General features: G+C 44.3%; 1 protein-coding gene across 3 annotated transcripts in view; it reads left to right on the top strand.

Annotated features, from left to right (window-relative positions):
• ATP10B (ATPase phospholipid transporting 10B (putative)) overlaps window positions 1-26,200 on the top strand; it is a 258,806-nt gene that overhangs the window by 180,239 nt on the left and 52,367 nt on the right. For all 3 annotated transcript variants that reach the window (XM_019740727.3, XM_019740736.3, XM_019740746.3), the window contains 4 exons: window positions 3,603-3,807; window positions 16,114-16,199; window positions 20,162-20,268; window positions 23,774-23,905. In XM_019740727.3, coding sequence (XP_019596286.3) covers window positions 3,603-3,807; window positions 16,114-16,199; window positions 20,162-20,268; window positions 23,774-23,905 — 530 coding nt within the window. The remainder of the gene's footprint in view (window positions 1-3,602; window positions 3,808-16,113; window positions 16,200-20,161; window positions 20,269-23,773; window positions 23,906-26,200) is intronic.

Here is a 26,200-nt window from a genome sequence, read left to right as displayed (position 1 = left end):
CATTCAATGCAGGAACACGCTGCTTTTCTGCATCACCTGGATTCAGCCACTCATCACCTCCTCTGGCTGAAGTCCCTTAGGCTGTGCACCGTTGCCTTTTCCAGTCACGTTCTTGACGGTTGAGGAAACAAAGTGGACCCAGAGCACCAGGAGACTAGCACAAAGTGGCCCAGTGCAAGAAGGAAATATCCCTGATGACCCCTTTTTTATCCCTAAAACTCCTCTAAAATCTGACTCTGATTCCATAGCATAACTATACTTGGATTAATTAAATATAATTCTTTAAATTATGTGCCAGTTAAATTACTAAACCATATCCCTCACACACACAAAAAAAGAATCTTTTTATAAACTAACACCCCAAAATCATGTTGATCCCATGGCTCTAGTACCTTCGGACACACATGCCAGGATGTGTGCCTGGAGGTGTGTGTGACTCTGTTGGAGAAACACACCCCCAGAGATAGGCAGTCCCCATCTTGGGGAGGGTAACCCTACAACAGGGGCCTGAAATGTTTCTTCACGTACCATCCTAAGGAAGAGAGGATTATTACATGTAAAGGAAAGACAGAAGCGATTGTTACCAGTGTAGTCGTTACCTCCCTGGGATCCAAGGAATAATAGAAAGAAAGAAAACAGAGACTGGTCTGACTTACAGCTTTTTAAATGGGCTCTGTCGACCTTGTGATACCTGTCATCGTGATGCGAATTGACAAGACAACACTCTAGCCCAACTCACAGAAGTGACGGTTCATAAAAATGTGTATATGGTATGCTCATCTCCATAACCCTCCATCTTCTGTCACCTTAACTTCCCACCTCCCATAATAAGCAGTCCTTTGTTAAAAGGAAGAAGAGTGAGATTTGGGGCTCATGGGTGGAGATGCTTTGGCCTCATCTTTGGTATACCTGTGTATGCAGCACTCCCACGTAGCATTTACAAGTCTGAACCACTCTGGAAGTGCTGGCAATTGGGATATTGCTAGAGCCAAAGGTGTTCTCATTAAGTACAACCTCAGCTACCAAGTGGGATGCTGAGATTATAGCAATCAACTATATGCCTTTGATACCCCTCCATTCCCAAAGGCATTCTCCAATAGGGCACAGACGTCAAAAGGGGAATGCTGTGGGAGAAGGTAGACAGGGAGCAGTCTTGCTATAATATTTAAGAATCCTTTTTTTAAAGCACGCTCTCAAAAACGGGGGCAAAAAGGCAATAGAGAAAGCCAGTCACTCCTTTACCCTATGAGATTTCTCCTCCCAGGTAAAATACAGGCCCTCCCAATTCCTTTAAGCAGCCTATACTTGGACAATTAACAGGTGTTTGCAGGGGTGCTTTGAAGAAGAAGACACATTTCTCTGAATCAGAGAGAGACCATGAATTATTTCACAGTAACATTGATACTTCCGATGGAGGAGTATCCACCCTAAACATTAGGTTGGTGCAAAAGTCATTGAGGTTTAAGAGGTTAAAAATGGCAAAAACCACAGTTACTTTTGCACCAACCTAATACCTCAATAAACAAACAGATACACGTGTTTCTGGCACTGAGAAACAAATATGGGGTGACTGTCCCTATTCTTCATGGGGGGGGGGGAAAGTGATGTGAGGCAGAGAGGAAGCATAAAAGAAGCTGATGGAATGACAAGCGCTTAAAACTCTGTGATGTGCTTTACCATGAAAAGGAGAATTATTACTAAAATGCTCCAGGTGCATTGCGCGCCCCCCACAACCCCCCAGTCCTCAGAAGTGGTCTCAGTAGCACCTGGGGTGATGTTGCCCATGAATTGACATAACCAGACCACTGTGCCCTCTGGAACTACAGGCACTTCGCAGGACTCTGTGGGTCTTTAGAGTTGCAAGGCTGCTCTCCAATTCTGACGGCCCTGATTGTTTCGTAGACTCTAGTCAGATCTTCCATTGGCCTTCCAAATGGAAGCACATTTGTTTCCGGGGGCATTATCGGCAAGGGTCTTTTATGACAAGGAAAGCGGGATTTGAGGAAGGCTTGCTGGGGTTCTCCAGAGGGCCCCAAAGAAGAGAGGTAGCCATCAAACCTCCTCGGGGATATTTGTGAAGTCAAGGGAGAAAAGGAAATTCCAGTCACGCCTTTTTCTCTGTGGCAGAGTGGGCTTGTCATGCCCAGGGCTGTCCAGATTCCAGTAGAAACAGAATCAATAACATGCCCAGAAGGGCTCAGCGTCAGTAGAGAAAAACAGCAAAGGACAGCCTGCCTCTCCAGGCCTGGCGGGCCTTACAGGCCTCCAGCTGGGTTCAGTTAAAAAGACCCCGTGTGGAATATTGGTTTGCTTTCAAATTCCACATTTAAAGAGGGACATTTTGAAGCACAGCCTGACATAGAAGAGCCTACATCTCCAGGGGAGATTTTGAAACTGTGTCATACACGAGAAATGGAGGGTTCTTGGAACGTTAGATTTGACTTGCCATATCCAAAAGGCTTCCTAGGACACCTGATGAATGCCTTAAATAATTTCTAAAATGGTAGAAAATGGAATAGATCCCATTGCCAGGGAGAGCAAACCTAGTTCAATATTTGGCTGAGTGGAAGGAAGACTTTCTAAAAAGAGAGCTACTTGAAGCGGGATGCATGGCCTTGGGTAGCTATGCGTCCTGTTGCTGGCAGTGCAAAAGCTGAGGCTGCGGTAGAACCTGAGAGGAGAGAGGGGAATGTTTTTGTGGAGGTAAGATATCCAAGCAGGGATAACTGTGGGATTGTGTGTCCAGTCACCCCGGGCTCAGGTTCCAGCTCTGTTTTTGTCAGACCTTGGGAAATTTTTCTTGAACGCTCAATTTCCTCATTTATGAAATGGGTCTAAGGTTATCTATATTGGTAGATCATTATACAAGTAAATGAAGCGTTAATTAACATTAGTCAGTGGCATGGTAGAAATGCTAAATGTGCCATTGTTGTTGCCACTATTGTTATCTAAGCTTGATAAATTGGATAGGAAGAGAAAGTGCCTAATTTCCTCAGATGTCCTCAGCCCTCTGATTCTGTGATTGCTGTGGGTTCCATCCCATCAAACTTCCTGGCACCATTTTCCTAAATTTCCTGACAGCCCAGATTTCCTGTGTTAGCACCGCTTTATATGTTCCCAGACAGTGACCTATATTTTCACTTTTTCTGCTGTCGCTCTCCTCCCATGATCAGAAAGTCTTTCCTATACCCCAGTCCCCTGTGAACCTGCTTTCTGCGGTGACAACTGGCTGCCCGGGGAAATGATACATATTAAGAGCGTGTGCTAACATGACTGTCACGTTCTCCTTTCTATTTTTCCCTTCTGGTGGGAAGCCAGGGCTGAGCACAGAACCCAGTCCACGGCCGGCAGCCAGTCAAAACTCTCAGTGAACGTAAGGACAGATCTTTTACTAGTGGGATTCTAGAGATCAGGCTCAGCCTGATCTTTCTAGAGAGATTATGATGTTGGTCATTTGGGGCGAGGTGAAACACAGAGCAGTCTCCTGGCAGGTGGGCTGGGAGATATGTGGGTACATGTGCCGCCTTACTGCACTCAGCTCACTCATTTCTTGGAGCACCTGAGAACTCACTCTGAGCCCTGTCTTTCTCCCCACCCCCAAGGAAAGCACAGAGCTACGTGCAGAAGCGCTGGAAGGATGTGCGTGTCGGAGACTTCGTCCAAATGCAATGCAATGAGATCATCCCAGCAGACATACTCCTGCTCTTTTCCTCGGACCCCAGTGGGATCTGCCACCTGGAGACGGCCAACTTGGATGGAGAGACAAACCTCAAGCAAAGGCGTGTGGTGAAGGGCTTCTCTCAGCAGGTAGGGCTCTTTCTAAGATCTTCAGCGATAAGGTCAAGGGAAGAAGCAAGCCAACTCTACCTGAAAACTGAACCTAATAATCTGGTGGGGAGAGGGGAAAGTATGGCTGCCTGCTTTTCCCAAGTACTTGGGCGTGCTTCCTCTTCCCAGCTGCCCTCTGCGATGGGTATGATCCCTTGTCATAGACGAGGAAACTGAAGCTTAGGACAATTAAATAACTTGCTGAAGAGCTCAGAGTTCTTAGATGGAGACCCCCTCCGTTCCACTGAAGAAACTGTGCTCTCTGCTCTAAACCAAGGAGTCTAATATCTGTTCAGTTACACTTGGGACCAACCCGCGTTTCTGTGTTCAGCCAATCCCTGCTCACCCTGCCCAGCTCGCTCCAACAATCGCTCCCTCCAACAATCGCTCCCTCCATGAATTTTCTATTGTTCTGCCTTTGACCCCAGCACAAACTGCAGAAAGGTGTTCCCAGCTATGTTTCCACGTGTGTATAGTTTACCTTCTCAACAGCCCTGAAACCTCTTTGAGGACAGAGAGTGAGCATTGATACTTTTGTCCAGTCCCCACACTTACATGTATGGTACCTTGGACGTCATGGAGAAATCATTATTGTTTGGTAGTTAAGAGGCCAATCTCTGAAGGCCGACAGAGCTGGACTCAAAGCCCAAACCCCCTATATATTAGCTATGTCACCGTAGGCAAATTATTACCCTGTCACACCTTCATTCCCTCATCTGGAAAACGGGCACGAAAAGGGTATCCTCTCCATAGGGTAATTCTGAAGACTAAATGAGTTGTACAGGAATTACTTAGCATGTAGGTAGGCACATAGTAAGACACCAGTAAATAGTTGGCAGTAAATATGGCGTTCGTAGGCAATAAGTGTTAACTGGTGGAAACAGGGTGTGAAATTGCAATTTGCAATTTAAATTCCCCTTGAAAGAGTTGGTTTCCAATCCGGTCCCTTCCTCTCACCCGTGGTAAACAATGCAATTGTATCACTTTCTTTCACTATGCCAGTCTTTGGCTGGGGCAAAATTGGATGAGTTGGCAGATTTACAAGAAAGAGGGCAAGTACTTCACTCCCCAGAGAGTCTGAGTTCAGTTATCTCTGTTGAAACTTCTCAAGAGGAGACCATTCATCATCCTCACTTCGCCTCCTTCAAAGCACCGGATGAACAGTTCTTATAAAAATTCTTTTACGTATGACTGATTCCGTCCTCAGAAGTCTGTTCTCTCATCCCGACAGGGGGACTAATAGCTACCCCATAGTTTTGCCGTGAGATTCAAATGAGATAAGGAAAGTAAAGAGGAACAGACAGGGTTTGGTGCATAGCAGATACACAGTCAATGATCTGTTTCTGCTCCCTCAGCCGCAGCCACAACCCTGGGAATGGAGCCACTGTGAGCACATCACCTCATCGGGTAGTTATCACAGCAGCTCAGGATTCCCCTGGGTCTCCAGGCTCTGCTTGAGTCAGTCACTGCACTGGGTCTCGGTGTCTGAGTTTTCTGTCCTCTGTGTGTCCTGGCCACTTTGACCTCATCACCCTAGTATTTACACAAAGACAGGGCAGGGTCACAAAGCCATTGTAGACATGCAATGACACAGTCTTTCTGGGCTCAGGGGACTATGGCCTGCCCTTTAGCTCAGAGGCTTTCAAACGTTGTTAACCATACCTCACAATAAGAACTCTGCATTGCGTACACCGGCATACGTATGTGTGTGTGAATGTGTGTGTGCGTGTGTAAATCCGCTGCCTCAGACTTACTGAAAGCACACTGAGACTGTCTCTCGAATTCTATTTCTCTTCTTTCTTTTTTTAAAGTTCTGGGAGCAGTAAAACTTGGATTTGCTTACAAACGTCCCTTTCGCTTCCCTGCCCCAGCCTCATCACAATTCTCAAGTCCTTTTTACTCTCTAGTGGGCAGTGATTTCCGTTTCGTTGAGTTTCCGCCACTCACTTTTCGTTTTGTCTTTGGCAGCGGCTCCCAAGCTGTTTCTTGTATATTAATTAGTCAGATACTTTGGGATTTGACTAGAGTGAAGAGCCAGATGAACGGGTCACTCACACTCCACTGCTGTAGAGCCGCCAATTTAATAGCATCTCTCAAACTCTAACCCTGAATTCTCACAGGGTACTTGGCGTAATGACTTACAAAAAAAAAAAGTTAATTCATTTGTGAAGGGAGAAAGATTTATTTGAGCTTGAAGTTTTCCGCGGTCCTCTATTCTGTTTCAATTCTTGATTCTCACCACCTCCTCCTTTGCTCAAGTGTGGTTTTGTTTTTTTTCCATTTCTATATAATAATAGTAATAATAATAATAATATACTTGTACTTTTCTTCGGCTCTTACTAAGGGTTTTGCATGATTACCTCATTTATCCTCACAAAAACCCAATGAGATGAGTGCTGTTACTCTCCTCATTATATACATAAGGAAACTGAGGTATAGAAGGCTAAGAAAGTTGGCCAAGGTCACTGAGTCGGGAAGTGTTGGAACCAGGATTCAAAGCCAGTTCTGTTCAGCCAGAGTTTCAGCTCTGAAGGTTTTCAGTAGCTCATCTCCCGGGCCCTTTGACTGTTACCTTGAGGTTACTCTGAGATGCTTATGTGAAAGTACACATTTATCATTTTCAATATTCTTTCCACATATAAGTAGCAAGTGGCAGGAAGAATAAAAGTAGGCTTAGCGAGCTCCCTGGGGAAGAAGAATTTGGCTGCTCTTTGCTACCTTGTTTCTCCCTTGTGTCTTTAGTGCAGAAAGATTTCTGAATATGGGTAGAATTCTCTCTAGCTAACTCTATAGTATTTCTCAAATGTGTTGAACAAAGACTGTTGAAAAAAATATACGTGTTGCAAGGTCATATATGGTTAGAAGGCAGTAGGTTACAAGTTTGCAAACACTGTGTCCTGCAGGGCTTGTCAGATATTTAATAAGCCTGGAGGAGAAGAAGGGGGCAGGTACTAATGTGTAGCATTTCTAAATATTTGATTCCCAGGAACACATCTCAGGGGTACTCCAAACAATGTGAGATAACAATGCAGGGATTTGCCCCCAAATACATTGCAGGTGTTTACTTTTTTAAGTGTACCTGCCTCCTTTTCTACCATCACCAGTGTATCAGGACTCATCAAAGCTGAGTAGGTGTCTGGACACGCATATTTTTAAAATGTTGCCCAGATGATCTTGATATGAACCTACCTCCTTGAAAACCTGTACAGCAAAGGGAAGATGCCACCTCGAGTCCTTCCACAAAACACTTACCATAACAATGAGAACGAAACTACCATCTCTGGCCTTCTTACATGTGCTAGTGCTTTTGCATAATTGTCTCTTTTAGTCCATGCAACCACCCTGTGAGGTGGACATTACGAGTCCCATTTTATAGACGAAAACTCTGAGGTACAGAAAAGGCAAATTTTACCAATTGTCCAGAGAAGATTTTGAACACCTACAAACATGGCTTGTTTGGAAATTTAATATCTTAAATAATTAATATGAATGGCCTTTGTTAGCTTGTTTTCCCTCTATTGTCTCCCTATTGTCTATGAGACCTTCACCTTGCCAAAAGGGTTTTTACTGCCACAGAGATTTCGAGAAACTCCCACCCCACACATATACCCAATGTCCATTTTCACTGTCTTGTGAATGAGCAGAGATATTCTGTTAATTCAAAGTCAATAAGACAAACTTTGTCCCAGCTTCCCTACACCAGCATTTCTCAAGGTGGAGTCTGCCAGAACCTTATTCCAAGAGATAGTTCTTAAAAAAACAAGGCCCATGGTCAAATCCGATTGAGACGTTTGTGTCCTGTGGACCCCTCTTGGCGTTCCAATGCCCTTTCGCATACTATGGTCTCTGAGAAGCCTTGGAGTCAGAAGGCTGGCTAAACCCTCTAACTCCGAGCTTTCCAAACTTATTTAACCTCAGAACCATTTTTCAGGATGACAATTTTGAGCATTCCTATGCAAATTTGGGGGAAACATTAACCTAGATTATGGAACTCCCATGATCACAACAGGGAAGGAGTGACAGAAGTTGACAGTTCTCATGGTTTAGGAAGTTCATCTCCCTCTACTGTCGAGACACAAATAAGTTATAAACACGAAAGAGCTTCTCTTCTCGTAAGTCTTCCTTCTGTGACACAGCACATCATTCTCAAGGCTTTTGTTTTTATTATTATTAATTTCAGGTATACAAAGCAATGCAATAGTTAGATATTTACACCCCTCACTGAACGATAATCCCCCTCTCCTCAATCTAAAACCCGACACCACATATAGCTGTTACAATTCCATTCACTCTATTACCTGTGCTGTAGTCCACAACCTGTGACTATAGGATTTAAAAGAATTGGTTTCAAAATCCTTTACTCAAAATTCAACTTGGACCAAGCCAATTTTTTTTTTTTTTCAGTTGGAACTTTTATTGTGATGGGCCTTCTTTGAATTCACAAAATTATTGACTTGTTCCTGAGATATTTATTCCCACGTCCTATTGCTGAGAAAAGGGCAGAAAAGCAAGTAATCCAAAATTAGGATTATGCTGAAGTGCCTAGCAGGCAAGAGAATGTCATGAGAGAATGAAATTGTAGTTTTCTCTTTGGTGATATCGTGATATCTGAAACCTCTTCTTTAAAAGGGTTTCCAAAAAGGGCACTTGTAAGGCATTTAACACATGAAAATGAGTATGTGCTATGCATTTTGGCAAATGGAGCAGTTACCAAACCGAAGAATCAGAAATGAATTCTTCCAATTAGTATTTCAGATCAAACACACTCCTTGTGTTAAAGAACAAAATTCAGCTGAGTAAACTTGAAGATCTAATTGGCTTTATTAAGTGTTTCATGAATCAAGCAGCATCCTATCTAGAAACTAGAATGGCACTCTGAGAGGTTGTGCAAAATGGGAGGATTTTATAGGGAGAAGGGTGGGGCAAGAGAGCTATTAACAAAAGAAAAGAAAGGGTTATTTTTAGACTGGGATTCCTTTGGGGAGGAAAAGGAATGGTGAGGGGTTTTATCATGCAGACTACCTCTTTTTTCTATTGGGGGAATGGTGAGGGCCCATCCTAACATTATCTCATTGATGCTGGACCAGAAAATTTCAGACTGGTTGAGTTAGATTACATTTTTGGGAGTGGTTGAAACAGCAGTTGGGTCAGGTATTAAACCTGCTTTTGGAATCATGGGCTTTGGCACAAGTGACGCCATTGGGGGCCTCTGGTTTTTTCTTTAACAATTGTTACCTATTAACCAAACCACTGAAGCTAAATTCTGCAGAAGCCAGCGTCAGATCACTGCCTGGTGCCCAGCCAGGGCCTCACTACACCAAGTGAGGTATGGGCTAAGCCTCTCCAATGTCACTTGAGAGTTTGTGAGAAATGTGGACGCTCACACCCCTCCCTAGACTGAGCCAGAATCTGCAGTTTAATGAAATCCCAGTGTGATTTATGTGCACATCAAAGTTAGAAAGCCCTGGCCTTGAGCATCATTGATTAATGTAATAATTGTGCTTACCTGTTTATTGCCCAAGTTAAAGATTCTTAATTGCCTCTCCCTTTTAACTAGCTTGCATTCCACTGATGTTTAGTGCTTTTAAGCCATTTGCTCAATTAGGAACAGCCATGGTAGCTTGGATCCTCTGCAGTGGAAGTGTGCACTGATCTTAAAGGATTTTAGGCAGAGGAGCACTTTGCTAACAGATTTGAGAGGGGGTAGGGAGTCATTTATCGCCCCCCCTGGGTCAGTGATGACACACCTCAAATGAAGCGAAATGTAGCTGCCTGTCCTGAAAACCAGAGAAAAATCCTCTTTCCTGGTGGATTTGGTAATGTGACCTGCCTCTAATGGACTGTTCCAAATTTCCTATAAGAATAATACTTAGTCTCTCTACCGGTTGACCAGCGCTAAGATGCTGAGCAGAAACTGTGTTTTTCAGGGGGTTATATTAATATAGGATCTACACAATAATATAACACAATAATAGCAAGTAATATCCATAACTTGATTGAGCGCCCACAATAGGCCTAGGCAGTTCCACGTGTTGTATACCTGTTATCCCTTTTACTCCTCATAAATAACCCTACGAGATAAGCACTTTGATTATCCCCACTTTATAAATGAGGCAAGAGCAGTTAAGTAACCCTGCTAGCCACCCCTCAACTCAGATTTAAACTCAGGCAGAGTTCTCTTTTTTTTTTTTTTTTTTTTTTTTTTTTAATTAGGACAAATTTCAAGTATATACAAAAGTAGAGAGACAACTATGATAAATGTTTGTGTACCCATCACGTAATTTCATCAATCAACTCATGATAAATCTTCTCTATATCCCCATCCCCTTCTCTCTGCAAATTGTTTTGAAGTAAATCTTCAATTTTGTGACATTTCACCTCTAAACATTAAAATATCTATCTCTCAAAGAGAGGTTTTTAAATATATATACTATTACCATTGTCATACCTAAACTATTAGCCCTAATTCCATAATCTCAACTTTTAAGTCAGTGTTCAATATCTTCAGTTTGTTTGAATCAGGATCCAAATCTCTTACATCTCTTTTACTCTCTAGGTTCCCTGATTCCTTTATTTGTTTGTTTGTTTTCTTTTTTTCTCGAACATTTAGTTTTTGTTGCTGAATAAACCAGGTTGTTTGTCCTATAAAATCTCCTCTAGTCTTGATTTTGCTGATTGCATTATCTCCCTGCGGTTCCATTTAACACGTTTCCCTGTACAACATATTTCTCAAATTGGTAGTTAGAGCTACTGCCTAAATCAGATTCCGGGTAGATTCATGTTTGTGCACGTTGATGCCAGCATTACATGAGCTGACTCTGTAGCATCCTCCAAAGGTGACCGATGAATTTTTTTTTTTTTCAGTATCCCTATGAACTTGTGGATTTAAATATCTTTGATGGATGTCAAATTAATGCAGCTATTCTCTTTATCTATTGCCCCATCTTTAGCCAGTGGGAACTTCTTCAGATTGACTCCTGGGTTCTTTTGCCATGACCTCAGTAGTCTTATGCTGACACCTAAAACTAGTATGTTATATGCCAATTTCCCTCAATGTAAAAAAAAAAAATTTCAAGATTGAATTTAGTCAATATTAAGGGAACACAGACGGTAAGGAATCCTTAGATAGAGGCTTCTTCCCATAACCCTCCAGCCCAGTCTGTGTGCTTTTGTGGGAATCACTCCTGCAGGTAGAGACCCAGGGTGATTAAGCATGCAGACCATTTCCTCATCCAGATCAGAGGAGAAAGTAACTGCCAGTCACTCTGCTGTAGCTTATCTTGAAAAGAACTCTGACCGAAAGCAGGAAGGTTATCAAGTGCAGGTTGGTAACTGTCATTAGTTTTCAGATAGGATTCTCAGAAATCCATGGGTTGTTTAATTTGTATGCCAGAAAGGAAACCTCAGTCACCTGGCTCAGCAGCTGGGGCATGAAGAACATTTGCTTCTACAATTTATCCAAACTAGTATGCGTTAAAGAAAAAACAAAGGCAAAACTTTAAACAGTATTCTTGCAAGGTTGCTGGGCATCTCCTGCATAGCTGCCTGGGTGGGCATGGCTTGTGTACCCTGTAACCCCTGGTCTTTGTCGGGTCCGTGATAATGCTGTACAAATGAGTTACGGCTGCTGCTTTGTCATCCTAACCCCTGCGTTGGGCTGGGGTGGCGTGGGGGGTTCTTCCAGTCATCAAGCCTGCCGGTTATGTGGGAAGCAGCCTCTGAGAGCTGCACAGAAACTTTGTGATCGCTGGTTCAACTCTTCTTCTTCCCAAACATCCCTGGCTCACAGTAAAACCTCACCACATAAATGCATTGTGTGTTTGAGGAAAGAGTTTAGCTGATGTATCTTTTCTCAATTAACACAATCTTTTTTTAATGTGTTCTAATGACCGTGGAGGGCTTTCAAAGTGGTCTAAGATGCACTTCCTGTTAAGACCTTACGACTATGGGGACATGTTTTAAATATAGAGATCCTTGTGACTCAAAGATTTTTGATAAACCCCCAAAGTCCTCCTCCCTGAAAGTAGTTGTTCTTTCAGAGTCCATTATTTAAGATAATAAATTAAAACAAAAAGTTAATATGAATTTGATAACTTTTTGAAATGGATCTGTAGTTTCCTGATTTCAAGAATTCCTACAGAAATTGAAAAACCATGTATATGTGACACTTATTTTTACTCTGTCTACAGACAACATTTTGGTGTGGATGGGAATTTGTGGGCCAGTTGCGGTGCTTAATCTACTAATTGGCTTATTGAAACAGCTTGATATTTGACAATTAAAAGCATAAGACAAGTTCATAGTGAGTGGTATGGATATTAAGAATCATCTGGGTTCAAAGCAAAGAGAGATTGCTATAGTCTGTGGTAGACAGATGGGTCCTTAAAAGGTGTAACCCTTGAGCTTGGCACTGAAAGTATAAGAGAATTGTCAACATGGAAAATTGGCAAAGAAATGATGAAAAAGCCCTGCTCTATGAGCAGACAGCATTAAATGCTTACATCAAGCAGCAAACATTGCACACTTTAAAATCAGAAAAACCTGCATGTTCGTGAGCTGCGTGACCTTAGGTAAATCACTCAGTGTAATTAACACTTAGTTTTCTCTCCAATAAAATGGGGATAACCTGTCCTGAATGTGTCACAGCAAAGTTGGGAAGATCAAGTAAGTAAGGGGCAGCATTTTGTGAAGTGTAAGTTTACCAAAGTAAGAAACATTATTTTTTAAAGGCCCAGATATGCCTATGCGGCTGAATAGGCAACCGTGTTGATTAGGATTGTTTGTTTATCAGCAATAGAAATGATCTAAGCAAAACAGAATTGTTGCAAAAATGTGTGTATGGTGGGGGCGGGGGGTGGCGAGAAGCTCACAGAATCAAAGGAAATCTGAAGACCCAGGCTCAGAAACAACCAGGAAATGTCAGTGCGGTGGGAGAGATTGGTAGCAGCAATTTCTTAATGGTCTCATTTGTTTTTTCTTTCTTCTTTGAATCATTCCACTCAAGTCAGAGTCCACAATGGGAGAGACTAGTGGGCAGGGCATCTTGATTTATATTCCCATCAAGGTTATAAACCAGGCAAGAGAGAGAGTTTCCCAAAAGAATGTTAAAGAGTTGTTAATGAAAGGAGACGACAATGGACAGAGTAGACGGTGAGTCACCAGAAAACTACCCACTACAAACAATTTCAAAAGATCATTCGCGCCTCTGTGCCTTTATGTAATTATATGTATAGACCAACTTGAAATTCACTTGTGAAGAATAAAAGAAACTAAGCCTAGGAAGGTAAAAGTTGAGGCTAGTACAAGGGAAATGGCCTATTCCAGTTACTGGAGTATATTTCCGCCTGATTGCTTCACCTTGGACCCTCCCAGTCACCCCGGAAGGATGCAGTTTGCTGTATCCAGGCCATGGGTCAGTGAGGAGTACCTTAGCCTGGAGAGTCATTACACACTAACACTCAGCTGACTTTCCTTTGCTTTCATAGATACCACCATTGACACACATGGGCTAGACTGGGGACTTTGAGTTGTTTTATGGCTGTAGTCTTGGATTTGTGTCAATAACCTTTTCCTTCTCTCTGATTCTCTCTCATTTCCCCTGTGGTTCATGTATCATGGATATACAATAAATGCTTGAATGCATGAATGAATGAATGAATGAGTGGGAAACTAATACGGCCCTTGTTGGGGAATTAAAGAAAATGGCCTGTAGAAAATACTTAGTTGGTTCTTGGCACATAATAAGCATTCAAATAAGAATTTGCCGCAGTGTTAATAATCATAATACTAGAAGGGGGTGGAAGAGGAATAAATATGATGAGGATAACAATGATGACATTGATGATTTTCAAGATTGGCCTTGGATTCCAATGATAGGAATTGTTACTTACCAACCATAAGACAATTGCTTTACTTCAGCCTCTATTGCACTTCTGTCAAAACCTCTTAAAGTTACTGTGAGAACTTAACGACAGATACTTGGCACATAATAAGTGCTCAAGGTCAGTGGGCCTGGCCTGAAGAATGCAGAGACACACACTCTCCTCTCTGGAAAGGGTTTATGTTTTCCTGGACCCTGATAGCTCCCAGGCCCTGTTGCTGTTAGGGAGACTGCCATTGAGGGTATTGCCTTAGATAATAGGCTGGGTAGAAAGAAAAGTTGGTTGGGTGGGCTTCATTTGCAAGCTAAGAAAAGCTATGGGGTAGTGAATCAGAAGAGAATCTGGAACTCCTGCTTAAAATAAGGACCCAAATCGCTCCCAAGATTTGGAAGGGTTGGCAATTCCCTCCTGCCCTTGGGCTCAGCCAGCAGCCTCCTGGAGTGAGCTACAGCAAATGCTTCAAAGCATGAAGGGCCTGAGGGGTTGTCTTTGGAGACAGCTGGGCCCATGTGCCCCTCTCCACAGCCCATCTTATGGAGAGAAGGAAGGCACCCAGGGGACAGGTAGCTAGAAAGGGCAAGGTGACCTCTCCATGAGGAGAGGGAGACAAAGGACCCAAGCCCAGTGCCCCGAAGAAAAACAACATAAGGGACACCTCAGGAGGAGGGTCACTGGAAAGCCCCACTGAGGGACAAGACAGGTGAACTTGGCCGTTGCCAGGGGTAGGCCAGGTCAGTGAAACAGACTATGGAGACTCACTGCATCAGGGTCATTAGCTCTCAGACCCCGCTGCCACTCCTCCCTGAAATGAGCTCGGATTTAGAAAGCCAGCAATGAGCTGAATGGTATGGATCGGGATCGAAGCACACGGCTTAATCAGAGGCATGAAAGCAGCTGACAAATTACAGCGTGATTTGTCATCATCTCAGAACTCGGCAAGTGTTTGTCCCTGAAAGAATCGATACCAGGAGGGAAAAGGGCCATATTTTTAGAAACTCCTGGATGGGTAATTTATTTCGAGTGACTGGAGAGTTTATTTATGTCGGTGCCCCCGCAGATCCAATGGACAGTATACTTGCACGAAACCAGAAAATGCTATCATTTCTTCTAATCAATTTGCTCCTTTGAGCAGCTGTACCTTGAAGCTTTCAGCCGTGAATTCACTCCCCGCGCTAAAAGCTCTACCCCAGAAACTGTTGCCAATCCCACCTCTAGCACTCCTTCTTTCCATCTGGATAGCACGTTACACCTTTCACAACTTTCCCACATGGATTCTATCTTCTGAGGCACAAATGAGTTGGACAGGGGAGGTGGTGTTAGTCCCATTCTGCAGGTGAGTAAGCTGAGGCTCAGTAGTCGAACCCAGTAGTAGCCAATATGGGGCAGAATTATTAGAAAACAAGACTTCCCTGCCCCAGTTGTGTGTGTTTCCCCTCATTGGACAAAAGAGATTATGTGACTAAAATACCTAATGTAAGAGAAAATGTGGAGAGTCAAGAATATGTTTGAAGTACTGTGCTACTCCATAGAAAGAGTGTAAGCTTGAAAATAAACAATATGTGTAAATCTCTTATCACAGCATTGGGCGGAAATGAGAGTACAGTAAATACTATCGATTTTATTAGCAATTATTTTTCACTTTAAAGCATTTCTACAATAGCAAGACCAATAGAAACAATGTAAATATTCAATAGTGAAATGACTAAATGAAATACGGTGGCATTCACACGGTAGGTTTCTAAGCTGTGGAAAACTTTAACAATGTGTAAAACTTAATTAGCTATAAAAACTAAATCTCAGTTTTGAAATGCATAACTGTGTAGATACACCCACACACAAATGTGTGTGTGCATATATACATATTTTTTAACCCTGGGAGTATTGTACACACATGAATATTAACTGTGGCCTTCTCTAGGTGACATGATATATTATCTCTTCTTTCGATCATCTATTTCTGTGGTAGCCACCAGCCACATGTAGCTATTCAACTTGACATTAATTAAAATTGAATAACATTTAAAAATCAATCCCTAGTCAGCCTGCCACATTTCAGTATCTACGCGTGATTAGCAGTCTTCATATTGGGCACTGCAAACATAGGACCTTTCCGTCTTTGCAGGAAGTTCTGTTGGAAGTGTTGGCCTAGCGACTCCACCCCAGGCCTGACAAAGACCAGGGGTGGTCCATCTTTTCTCTGCCGGAAACCCAAATTTCATTTGCATCTGCGTTCTCCTTCTTAATGAGGACTTTTACTTTTCCTTCTAACACATGGCAACTATCACACGGTGACAAAGCCAGGATTACGTTATTCGCAGTGGTTCTGACAATGATGAGCTCCCCGTTGATCCTATTAAAACTAGATCCTTCTTAATAACTTCACGACTGTCCTCTTCTCTCACAGGAGGTACAGTTTGAACCGGAACATTTCCACAACACCATCGTGTGTGAGAAACCCAACAACCATCTCAACAAGTTTAAGGGTTATATGTAAGTATCGAGTGCCCATGCGCTGCTGGCAAATATCTCCTCTGTGGCTAGAACACATTTTTTTCTTGAAATGGCCAAGCAGATAAGCATCGGATTCTGCAAAAGTTTGTTTCTTTTTATCATAAAGAAGGGCTAGAGAAACCTAGGTTGTAAAACTTCCAATTCTTTTTTTTTTTTTTTTTTTTTTTTTTTCTGGAATGACAGTTAATTACCTTGCAGGGTTAAATTCACTAATGTTGTTTTTTAGAACTCTGGTGAAATAGCATCAAAATCAAGACCACACTTTGACTCAGGGAAGACAAGTTTATTTAATTGCAGGGTTAAATTCACTAATATTGTTTTTTAGAACTCTGGTGAAATAGCATCAAAATCAAGACCACACTTTGACTCAGGGAAGACAAGTTTATTTAATTAAGATCGGTTTTCTGAAAGAGCCTGTGTTGCATTATAGGTAAGAACAAGGATTTGGGGTTTTGACTGACCTAGGTTTGAAACCAGATTCTATCGCTTACAAGCTGTGTGACCTTGGGTAAATTAATTAACCTTTCTGGGCCTTGGTTTCCACATCCGGAAAGATTATAATAATATCTACATCGTAAGACTTTTCTTTTCTAAGAATTAAGTTGTTTATCATATGTAAAATGCTTAGCACAGCAGTGAGCACAGAATAAATATTCAGTAAATGGTGGCTGCTACTGCTACAATTACTATTATTCTTGTTCCTCAACTTTGGTTCGACCTGAGAATTTTACCATAATTCTACTCCCACATCAAACTACTGGTCTTACTGCAAAAAACAGCAGTGACGATGGATATGAATAAATGCCCTTACACAGTGCTTTAACAGTTTTTAGAGTAGTTTCACAGAACATCATCCTGTTTAATCTGCACAACAACCCAGGGGAAAATGATCCTCGTTTATCAGATAGGAAATCTGATGATCTAAGACTTTTTAGGATTCACCCAAAGGCACACAGCAGGTCTGAGACAAAGCCAGGACTGAAACCCGGGTATTTTCACTGTCACCCCAGTGTGTTTCCCATGGTCCGGAGCTCAGCCTTGTTATGGCAACTTCTCTCCCAACCCTAGAGTGAAGCTTAAGAAAGCTTCTTAGAAGGCAGATGTCTGTGCTTTCCCCCAATTCACATTTTCTCAGGGATGTCATGAGGAGCAACATGAGAGGGGAAAAGGTAAGAACAATACAAGAGAAATGGCAGCTTTTAAACACAAAATGACTTTTTAAAAGCACAGCGAGAGCAGGTGGAGACAGAGAAGGGCATGAACTCCTGGGGGAGAGGAGCATTCGTTGCAAGGTAGAGCTTGCCAGCTGCCCAGCAAGGAGTCCACGCCTCATGCCTGCGGTTTGTGGATTTGGTTCATCCCAAGTCACCCGTGCCTGGAGTCATTCTCCTTCCTCTTAGAGAACAGCCGCATTGCTGTTTCTATTTGTCATCCTTTCTGCCCCTAAAGATCTTGTGCCCGTAGCTAGCCTTTCTGAGCTTTCAACCTGGGCTCTGTCCCCCCATCTCAGACAGAACGTTCCCATGTCCACTTAACCTCCAGCACCCCTCTTCCTGGTTGCTGTCCCTAGGGACATCCTTCCCCCACCTGCCCCGGCCTCATGGATGAGTACTACAGGTCCAGTCGGTCAGCCCAGTAGCCACCAAGGGTATGATGGAGAATTCTCCACTGTGGTGCTGGATCCCTTTCAATGCTCTGTCTGCAGGTTAGGGCCGTCAGATTGGAGAATGCAACTTTTCAACAAAAAAGATCTCTATACAGCTTGGTTCTCCACCCCGTGAAGTTCCTCTTACCCTCTCTTCCCCCACCTCCAAGGGGATCTTTACAATGTCTGGAGACATTTTTGGTTGTCACAATTAGGGAGGGGTTCTGATGACATCTAGTGAGTAGAGACCAGAGATGCTACTAAACATCCTACAAAGCACAGGGCAGACATCACAACAAGGAGTGATCCCACCCAAAGCATCAGTGGTCCAGAGTGGGGAAAGTGCTCCGGAGTCAGTGACATTACGCATCCCTGTAAGAGAAGCACTCCACAGAAGAGCAGCCATGACAAGTTTATCCTGTCCTACCTCCCACTGAAAAGGGAACATTCTGACTGGGAGACAGAGACGCTACTAACATGTTATCACCTCTGGGCAGCACCAAAATGCACTTTCAACCACTAGCTACTGACAGGGAACCATTCGAGATTCCATCCCAATATTCCATCCACAGCCAAGGAGAGGTGCACCCTAAATGTCAGCCATTCTTGGACCACCTTTACGATTTGTATCACACTCATAAAACACCTGTACTTTTTTCTACCAAATTTTTAATTGGCTTATTTTTTTTTCTTAATTTATTTTAAACGGGAAATGTATATCGCTGGCCCTATGGGAAACCCGTATCTCTTGCCCTGTAGATAAGGTAATATTAAAGTTCATAACATGAAATCAAAACAGGGGTCATTTTATCTTAACTACAGACTGTATTATTTGCTAAACCACCTCTGTGTTGAAAAATTAGATAAGTAAGTGCTAGAAAGAAATTAACGATATACTGACACAAAACTGAGACATCTCCTTGTTGGATTCAGACAAATGACAAATGAAAATGACTCTGATTCAGTGACAGTTAACGGGGCACTATGTTGGGAAGCCTCGTGTAGTGAAAACCGCATGAGGGTTGGTGTCTGTAGCCTGGGTCCCCGAGTCCTACAATGTCCTGTGTACTAGGTGTGTGGCCTTGGGAAAATCTCTCACCCTCCCTGAGCTTTACTTGTTTCACAAGGAAGGATAATCACCCTGCTTACTTCCCAGAGCCATGAAGAGTCAAATAAGACAACGTAAGTAAGTGTAGTTTATAAACACAGTGAAGAATAGTTAGTACTAAAGGCATATCAAGTGGCAGTATAGAATTCTGGAGCCATGTTTTCTGGGTTTGAATCCCCATTCTTCCCCTTACTGGCTCTATGACCTTGCCTCAGTTTCCCTGTCTATAAAGTGGGTATGATAATGACCTAGCTTACAAGCTTGTCATGATGATTGAGTTAATACATAAAAAAACCCTTATAACTGGACCTAGAGAAATGAAAGAATGAAGCACTAGAAGGACAAAAATCCCAAAGGGTCCTGATTATTGTTTTTCTGTTTTACCCAATGTCATAGAGAAGTTATATTTAAACTTCTTGAAAATCCCGAAGGAAAGGCATCAGGATAGAATAAGGGTCAGACACCAAGTAATAACTGGTGTGAGTCGGACTCAGAACTTTCTAATGTGAGGTGGAAAACTGCAATGCTCCCCGAGGCTAGAACAAGAAAAAGACTCCATCCCACTTTAAGAAGCTGCCTCCCAGGCCATCGCACAAAGGGCCACTGTCCACCGCCTGTGAGGTGTGTTTGTTCTATAAGAGACAGAGCAAGAGGAGGACAGTACAGGAGCAAGGCCCAGTGAGAGATGGAGCTCGAACCAGAGGAGCCTGCGAGCTGCCCTCCCTCACTGTCTCACGATACGAGAGGCGGGGCTGCCTGGTGTCTGCTGTGGATGCTGACATTCCGCTTGTGCAGTTCTGGTCGCTGCAGCTGGGTGAGAGTGAGCGTGTGAACGCAGCCTGAAGGGAACAAAACGAATGGAGTCTTTGTAGGGCCAGAAGCCAGTTCACCCACAAACCATTCCGAGGCTCTCTCAGCAGAGGTCTGCCTTTTTGGTGGGTAAAGGACACCTCCTTAGGGATGGGTAATTCCCTTCTCATGGTTCAGTCCCCACCCAGCCTCCAAGGAGCATAGAGCTGCACTTGAACACAGGGATTGGATTCCCAGTTCATATCACTTTATGAAAAGGAGGGAGGACGGATTGTATTCACTCACCGCTGCTCGTTATGTCATCCATAGAGACGCCATGCTAACCAGTGACAGCGTGGAGAGGCCACCAAATCACTCCCTGTCTTTCCTCGTCCCCAGGGAACATCCTGACCAGACGAGGACTGGCTTTGGCAGTGAGAGTCTTCTGCTTCGAGGCTGCACCATCAGAAACACCGAGGTGGCTGTTGGCATTGTCGTCTATGCAGGTCACTGTCCCCAGACACCTTCTTTTGTCCCTTTCCTTTACCCTCCTTCCTCCATCCCCTCCTCCACATCCATCTCTAGTCAGCGGGAACTCATATCAGTGCTAAGGGGTGGAGTCATGTAACTTCCCATTTCTCAGCTAAGCAAACTGAGGCTGGAATCATAGCAGCTCACTGCTGTGATTACGTCTCCACAGGAGACAGAATTAAATTTCAAGTTACTATCACTCATCTGAACAAGACAGGAGGGAGATTCCTACTCGCTCACCTCTAGTGTAGTTCTGCTACACTAACTATAGGCAGGGTGAACAGTATCTTCTTGAGCCTGAGGGATAACCTCACCAAACTTAACAGCTTCACCTGGGGTGCCTCAGTTTCCTCATCTACACAATGGCAAAAATATTTATATATGCCTCATAGAGTAGCCGTGAGGTTCCAATGACCCAACACGTGAAAAGCACTGTATCTAGCAAACAAAGGCAAAATGGGTTTTAGTTGTGTTGTTTTTGCAGTTAAGTTTTTATTACCTTTCTTTATTTTATGGCTCAGTTATGGTGGTCTTTCTCTTGTTTGCACTGTAATTTTGCTTTCCCGTGGAGAAAAAAAAAAGGTAATAGCAGCACTTCTCACAATACACTCTAACGTCTTAGGGGGCAGTCTGAAGACTGCCGTATCCCCAGGACCTCCTACCTGGGGTTCCTTGGGTTGTTCATAAATATATGTTGTTATGTCAACAACAGAGGACTTCTTACTCTGTCGGGGACACATAGTCTTCCTAGGGTGTCTTCCTTCACTGGAAGACTCCAGAATACATTTCCTTGGGTCCTTCACTCCCTTGTAATAATTTGTTTGCTTATTGTTTTGTTTGATTTGATTTGATTTTGTCTGAGTAGAACCCCACTTTTGAGGGGCATAGCAGAGCATTTAAACATCAAGCTACCCTAAGATTTACTTTTTAGGGACTGTCAAAGAAAAACAGGTTTGGGGGTTTTGTTTGTTTGTTTGTTTGTTTGTTTTGTTTTTTAATAATGTCATGGTCTAAATAGCTTTTCCTAATTTGGGGGAAGGGAGGTTGAATTTGTCAGTTCAGGGGACTGTTTTCAAGGGTCTTTGGCCATGGAGTTCAGTGCTATCTGGTAGACCCACTAAAGACGAACTCTACAGCAATCCCTGCCCCACCCTGAAAAAATACCGTATAGGCTTAGGATTTGCCTCTCTGCATGATCAGGCACAAAAGAAACTCTGAGTGGGTGATGGGAGTGGTATGTGAGGGAGCAGATGTGGAGAGAATTCATCCTGGCTCTAGGGAATCAGGCTGCTGGGTTAAATGCCTGTTTCTGAGCTGGGTGGCTAAGCTTCAACCCAAGGGGTCTACTAGTTCCTACCTCGTGGGTCATAACCTTCCAACGAGATGATCTGTGAAAAGGGCTTTACACAATGCCTGGCACGTATCAGGCTCTTAACAACTGTGAGCAAAATGGTGCTAATCGTTTTTGGCATTATTTTCTGGAGCAGGGGAGCTCAACCTTGGCACTACTAATGTATTGGTCCAGATTGTTCGCTGTGGTGGGGGCTGCCCTGCAGGGTGCTGGCGCCTCCCCATGGGACGCCCTTAGTGCCACCTTCTTCAGAGGTTATAACCAAACATTTCCCAAGACATCGACAAATGTCTTCTGGAGGTGTAAAATCCCCGTCGTCGAGAACCACTGGTTTAGAGTCATATTCTCCCCGTCGGTAACATGGATGGACAAAATAGGAGCATGTCAGAGTCAAAGGCCCAAACAGGCCAAGCTGAGCTTCCATGAAGGAAGAGATTCAGGGTGGAGGTGTCTGCTCCTCACAGCGAACATTCATTGATCTCCTACTGTGTACAAGGGACTCATTTAGGTGTCCTGTGTCTATTAAGTCACTCCCCCACCCCAAACACACAACCATTATCTCCCATTTTGCAGATGAGGGACTCAGGTACAAAGGGATTAATTCACCCAAGGTCACTTGTCTCCTGAGATGAATTCCATGTGATCCACGGCCAAGCGTCTGCAGAGTCTGGCTCTGACCCCAGACCCGGTGTTCTAACCACTACCCCAGACTGCCTCCCCCTTTGAGTCCAACTCTTGCCCAAAGAGCAGAGGGGTCTCAGAAGGTGAAGAACAGGTGTTTGAAGAGGGTAGACCCAGGACCCCTTGTACGGGGTGAGCCTGAGACACGCAGAAAGGCACAGTGGTTATGGAAACCCCCTCGCCACTGCAGTGACTCGAGTCTAATTTAACAAGCCCAGAGTCTGCTCCCTCCTACTGTTTTGTTGCCACTTTAAATCCAGGGGGCAACCAGCTAAACAGCATTAAACCCATTCACTGCTAGAGCTGATAGATTGGTTTTCTTTAATTTTGCACAGAAAATAAGTGACTGGTGTTTTTTAATTCAACTGTTAAGGAGTATAGCACGGTAGTTAAAATGTAGGGGCCCCAAAGGACAGGTTCTTTCTCCGTTTGCCTGTCAGCTGTTCGCTGTGTCGCTTGGGTATGAGGGGGTGGGGGGCGATGGTGGAAGGAGAACTAGGCTGAGAATCCAAATCCTGGGTTCTCAATGAGGCTCTGGTGTTCATTTATTCTTTCATTCTGGGCAGTCCCTTCTACTTTTCTCTAACTGGAAAAGGCGTAACTGGATGAGGTTGGTAGTTTTCAAATTTTGTCCTTTCTTTGAACAAAATTTCATGCAGAACTCCAAGATAGGAGTGGAGCTGCACAGGGTTATGCTGGGGTGAAGGCCTCTGGCCCCTATGGCTCTTGCACCAGCACCTTTGGCAAAAAGACAAGTATGAAAATTACCAGCCTCAAGCTGTGTCCTGCCCCAGGGCCTTGCCACGTACTCTTTCCCCGAACCTAACACCCTTTTCTCTCAATTCTTCTCTCTCCCTTCAAGTCTTCCTTAAATGTCACCTCTTCTAAGAAGCCTTCCCTGACCATGCCTTCTAACACCATCTCTTATTTATTAGCCCTTTGTTTGGTGTTTGTCTCATGGAACTTATTACTAACTACAGTTATCTTGTTTCCTTGTGTGCTTTCACCAGAATGTGAGTCTTTTGTTTTACCACTGTATTCCAGCACTAGCCCAGAACAGTGCCTCTGTGAAAATTGGAAAAAGATAGCCATTACCATCATTGGCCAGAAATGTGTCATAATAAACTTACAAAGCTATAGCAACTACAAAATGAGGAATACCGCTAGAGTTGTGCAATGCACGACCTGTGCATCGTAGCTCTGCAAATGCCCACCAATGTCTGGTCTACAGAAGATGCTCAATAAATACATGCTGGCAAATTGGGTGAGGCCTCTAAAGCCGTTCTCAGCAAAAGCCGTTCTCAGCAACCTCCCTGAGGAAGGACCGGGTCAGGTTACAGAAGGAAGCCTTCTTTTCCTGTAAGCTCCTGTGAGAAAAGCCAGGGCTATGATCCAGGCCAGAGGGCAAGCAGAGGCCAAGCGACTGATAATCTCATTTTCTCTCAAAGGCCACGAGACAAAAGCCTTGCTGAACAACAGCGGCCCCCGGTACAAGCGCAGCAAGATCGAGCGGCGCATGAACACAGACGTCTTCTTCTGCATCGGTCTCCTCTTCCTCATGTGCCTCATTGGAGCTGTAGGTATGGAATGTACTAGAAAGAACACCACCCCGGTAATCTTTTTTTTTTTTTTTCAACTTTTGGGCAAGTTGCTTGAACTCACTGAGCACTCCGTTTCCTCCTCTATAAAACAGAGTTCATAAAAAAATAAGGCCTCCCCTGTACTTTAACAGGATGCCAGTGAAATTAAAAATGCATGGGGAAAATCTCCTGAAAGTATTGTGTACTCGAAATATTAAGAATACCATCTATCACTTATTTGTCCCAGAAACACTTACAAACCCAGGCACTCTCTTGGTGTAAGAGGGTAACAGGATTAAGTCAGAGGAGCTCCCAGTCCAGGAACAGTAACACAATCTCTCCCACTCAGGACCACATGCGAGCACTGTATACGTTTCCTGTTGCTGCTGCAAAAAGTTAACACAAATTAAGTGGCTTAAAACAACACAGATCTATTCTGTTAGCTCTGGAGTTCACAAGTCCAAAATCAGTGTCACTCGTAAGAGTGAAGTGGCCACAGGGTGGGCGTCTTCTGAAGGCTCTGAGGGGAGAGTCTGTCCCTGTCTTTCTCAGCTTCTAGTGGTATCTCAGCTCTGGTATCCTGTGGTTTAGCTACTTCCTTCATCTTCAATGCGTGTTACTCTGATCTCTGCGCACATGTTTTTCTCCGTTTCTGCACTGGTATCTCCCTCTGCCTCGCTTTTATACGGCCACTTGCAATCACATCACTGGACCCACCGATGACCCAGGATACCCTTCCTCATCTTAAGATCCTTAACTTGTTCACGTCGGCAAAGTTCCTTTTGCCGTGTCAGACAGCATATTCACAGGGCCCAGGGATGAGGGAAGTGAACACGTTAGGGGGCCATTAGTCCCCCGACTACAGGTATATGGGAACATCAAGGAAGGAAGTCTTCCTTAAAGCAGCAGCTGCTAGAGCGTCAGCGTTTGCCAGAGGAGGTGGGTGGCAGGGGCAGGGTGGGGTCGCCAGCTGTGAAAAGAGGGACAGTGCAAGCAAAGCACAGAGACAGAAAGGAAAATCATTTTAGGCACGTTTAGGAGCATTGGACTGTGTGGTGTGGCACGAGCAAGACCAAGAACGGAGACGTGAGGAGAACCAGGCTGCAGGCAAGTTCCACAAGGGCTAAGTGTGGAGAGCTGCAGGAGGCGTGGGCACGAGTGGTCCCAACCATTCGATCTTCAGAGTGGGGGCACAGAGGGCCCCTCGCTCCTCCCCTCTCCCCCTCTGTGGCTTAAGTCTAAGGACCCCAAAGGAGGCCTCAGAAAGAACCAGGGAAGATCAACGGGAAGAACTGTGCTGAGTCAAGGAACCTCTGCTCACCCCACACCAGTGAGCAACGTGGTGTTTGCTCTTTACCTGCCATCGTCAGCAAGCGTACCCATCACGGTTTTTAAAAGAGCACGTCAGCAAGGCGAAGACCTTCCTAGGGCCCCAAGACCTTCCTAGAGCCCAAGAGGTTTTGCATGCCACCCCATTGAAGACAATGAGATTTAGTCTGGTGGGGAGCCCGGAGTGTTTAAGGACTACAGTTCACGGATGCATCTAATGGCCGTCCACATGCAGGCGCTCACAGCTAGGAAGGAGAGCACCTGGAGGAGAGGGAAGCAGGCCAGCCAGAAAGCCATCCCTGTGTGGCCACCTCCGTGCCCTCCAAGAGGCTGCAGGAACTGTGGCCTCTGCTTCGGGATAGGTTTTCAAGGAACGTCAGAGCTGGAAAGGACATTTGAGATCACCTCACTGTGTCTCCAGGGCAAGGAAGTTAATGATTAAAAGGTCACACAGGGAGATAAGGTGCAGACAAGCGGTTGTCAGCTTGGCAGATTGCCCACATGATACATTGAGAAAGTGCTGGGGAGGGGCAGAATTCTGTTCTTTCTGAGAATGGTGACTCAGACACAGTGAGGGGCCCCTGCTGGCACTAGAGTACAGCGCTGCAGGAGGTTACAGCGCTCCCTGAGCACCATTGCCAGGTTCTTTATCACATGTTTACTTGGATTGTGTGAAGGGCAGTGCTTCTTTTTTCTCTGCCCGGAATGTCCTCCCCAGGCCTTTCTGATCACCCCACACCCACCCAGTCTCCAGGAACCTTCACGGCCTCCTCCTCCATGCAGCTTTCTCTGGCTTCTCAGGGTCTCAGGCTCTTCTGAAGGCTCCTGGCCCTTACGCTGTGCCATACGCTGTCCCTTAGTCATTTGCTCTATAATAGTCCCTTCAAAGAATTCATGTCTGTAAGTCTCTGCTACCACATATGACGGCATTTGGCCTAATACATCCTGGGCAAAGCATCATGGGGA

The sequence above is a fragment of the Rhinolophus sinicus genome, chromosome 5 (assembly GCF_057876585.1).
Source record: "Rhinolophus sinicus isolate RSI-liver-muscle chromosome 5, RSI-T2T, whole genome shotgun sequence".
NCBI classification, from domain to species: domain Eukaryota; kingdom Metazoa; phylum Chordata; class Mammalia; order Chiroptera; family Rhinolophidae; genus Rhinolophus; species Rhinolophus sinicus.
Note: the sequence above shows the minus strand (reverse complement) of the source record. Positions and strands in the feature narration are given on the sequence as shown.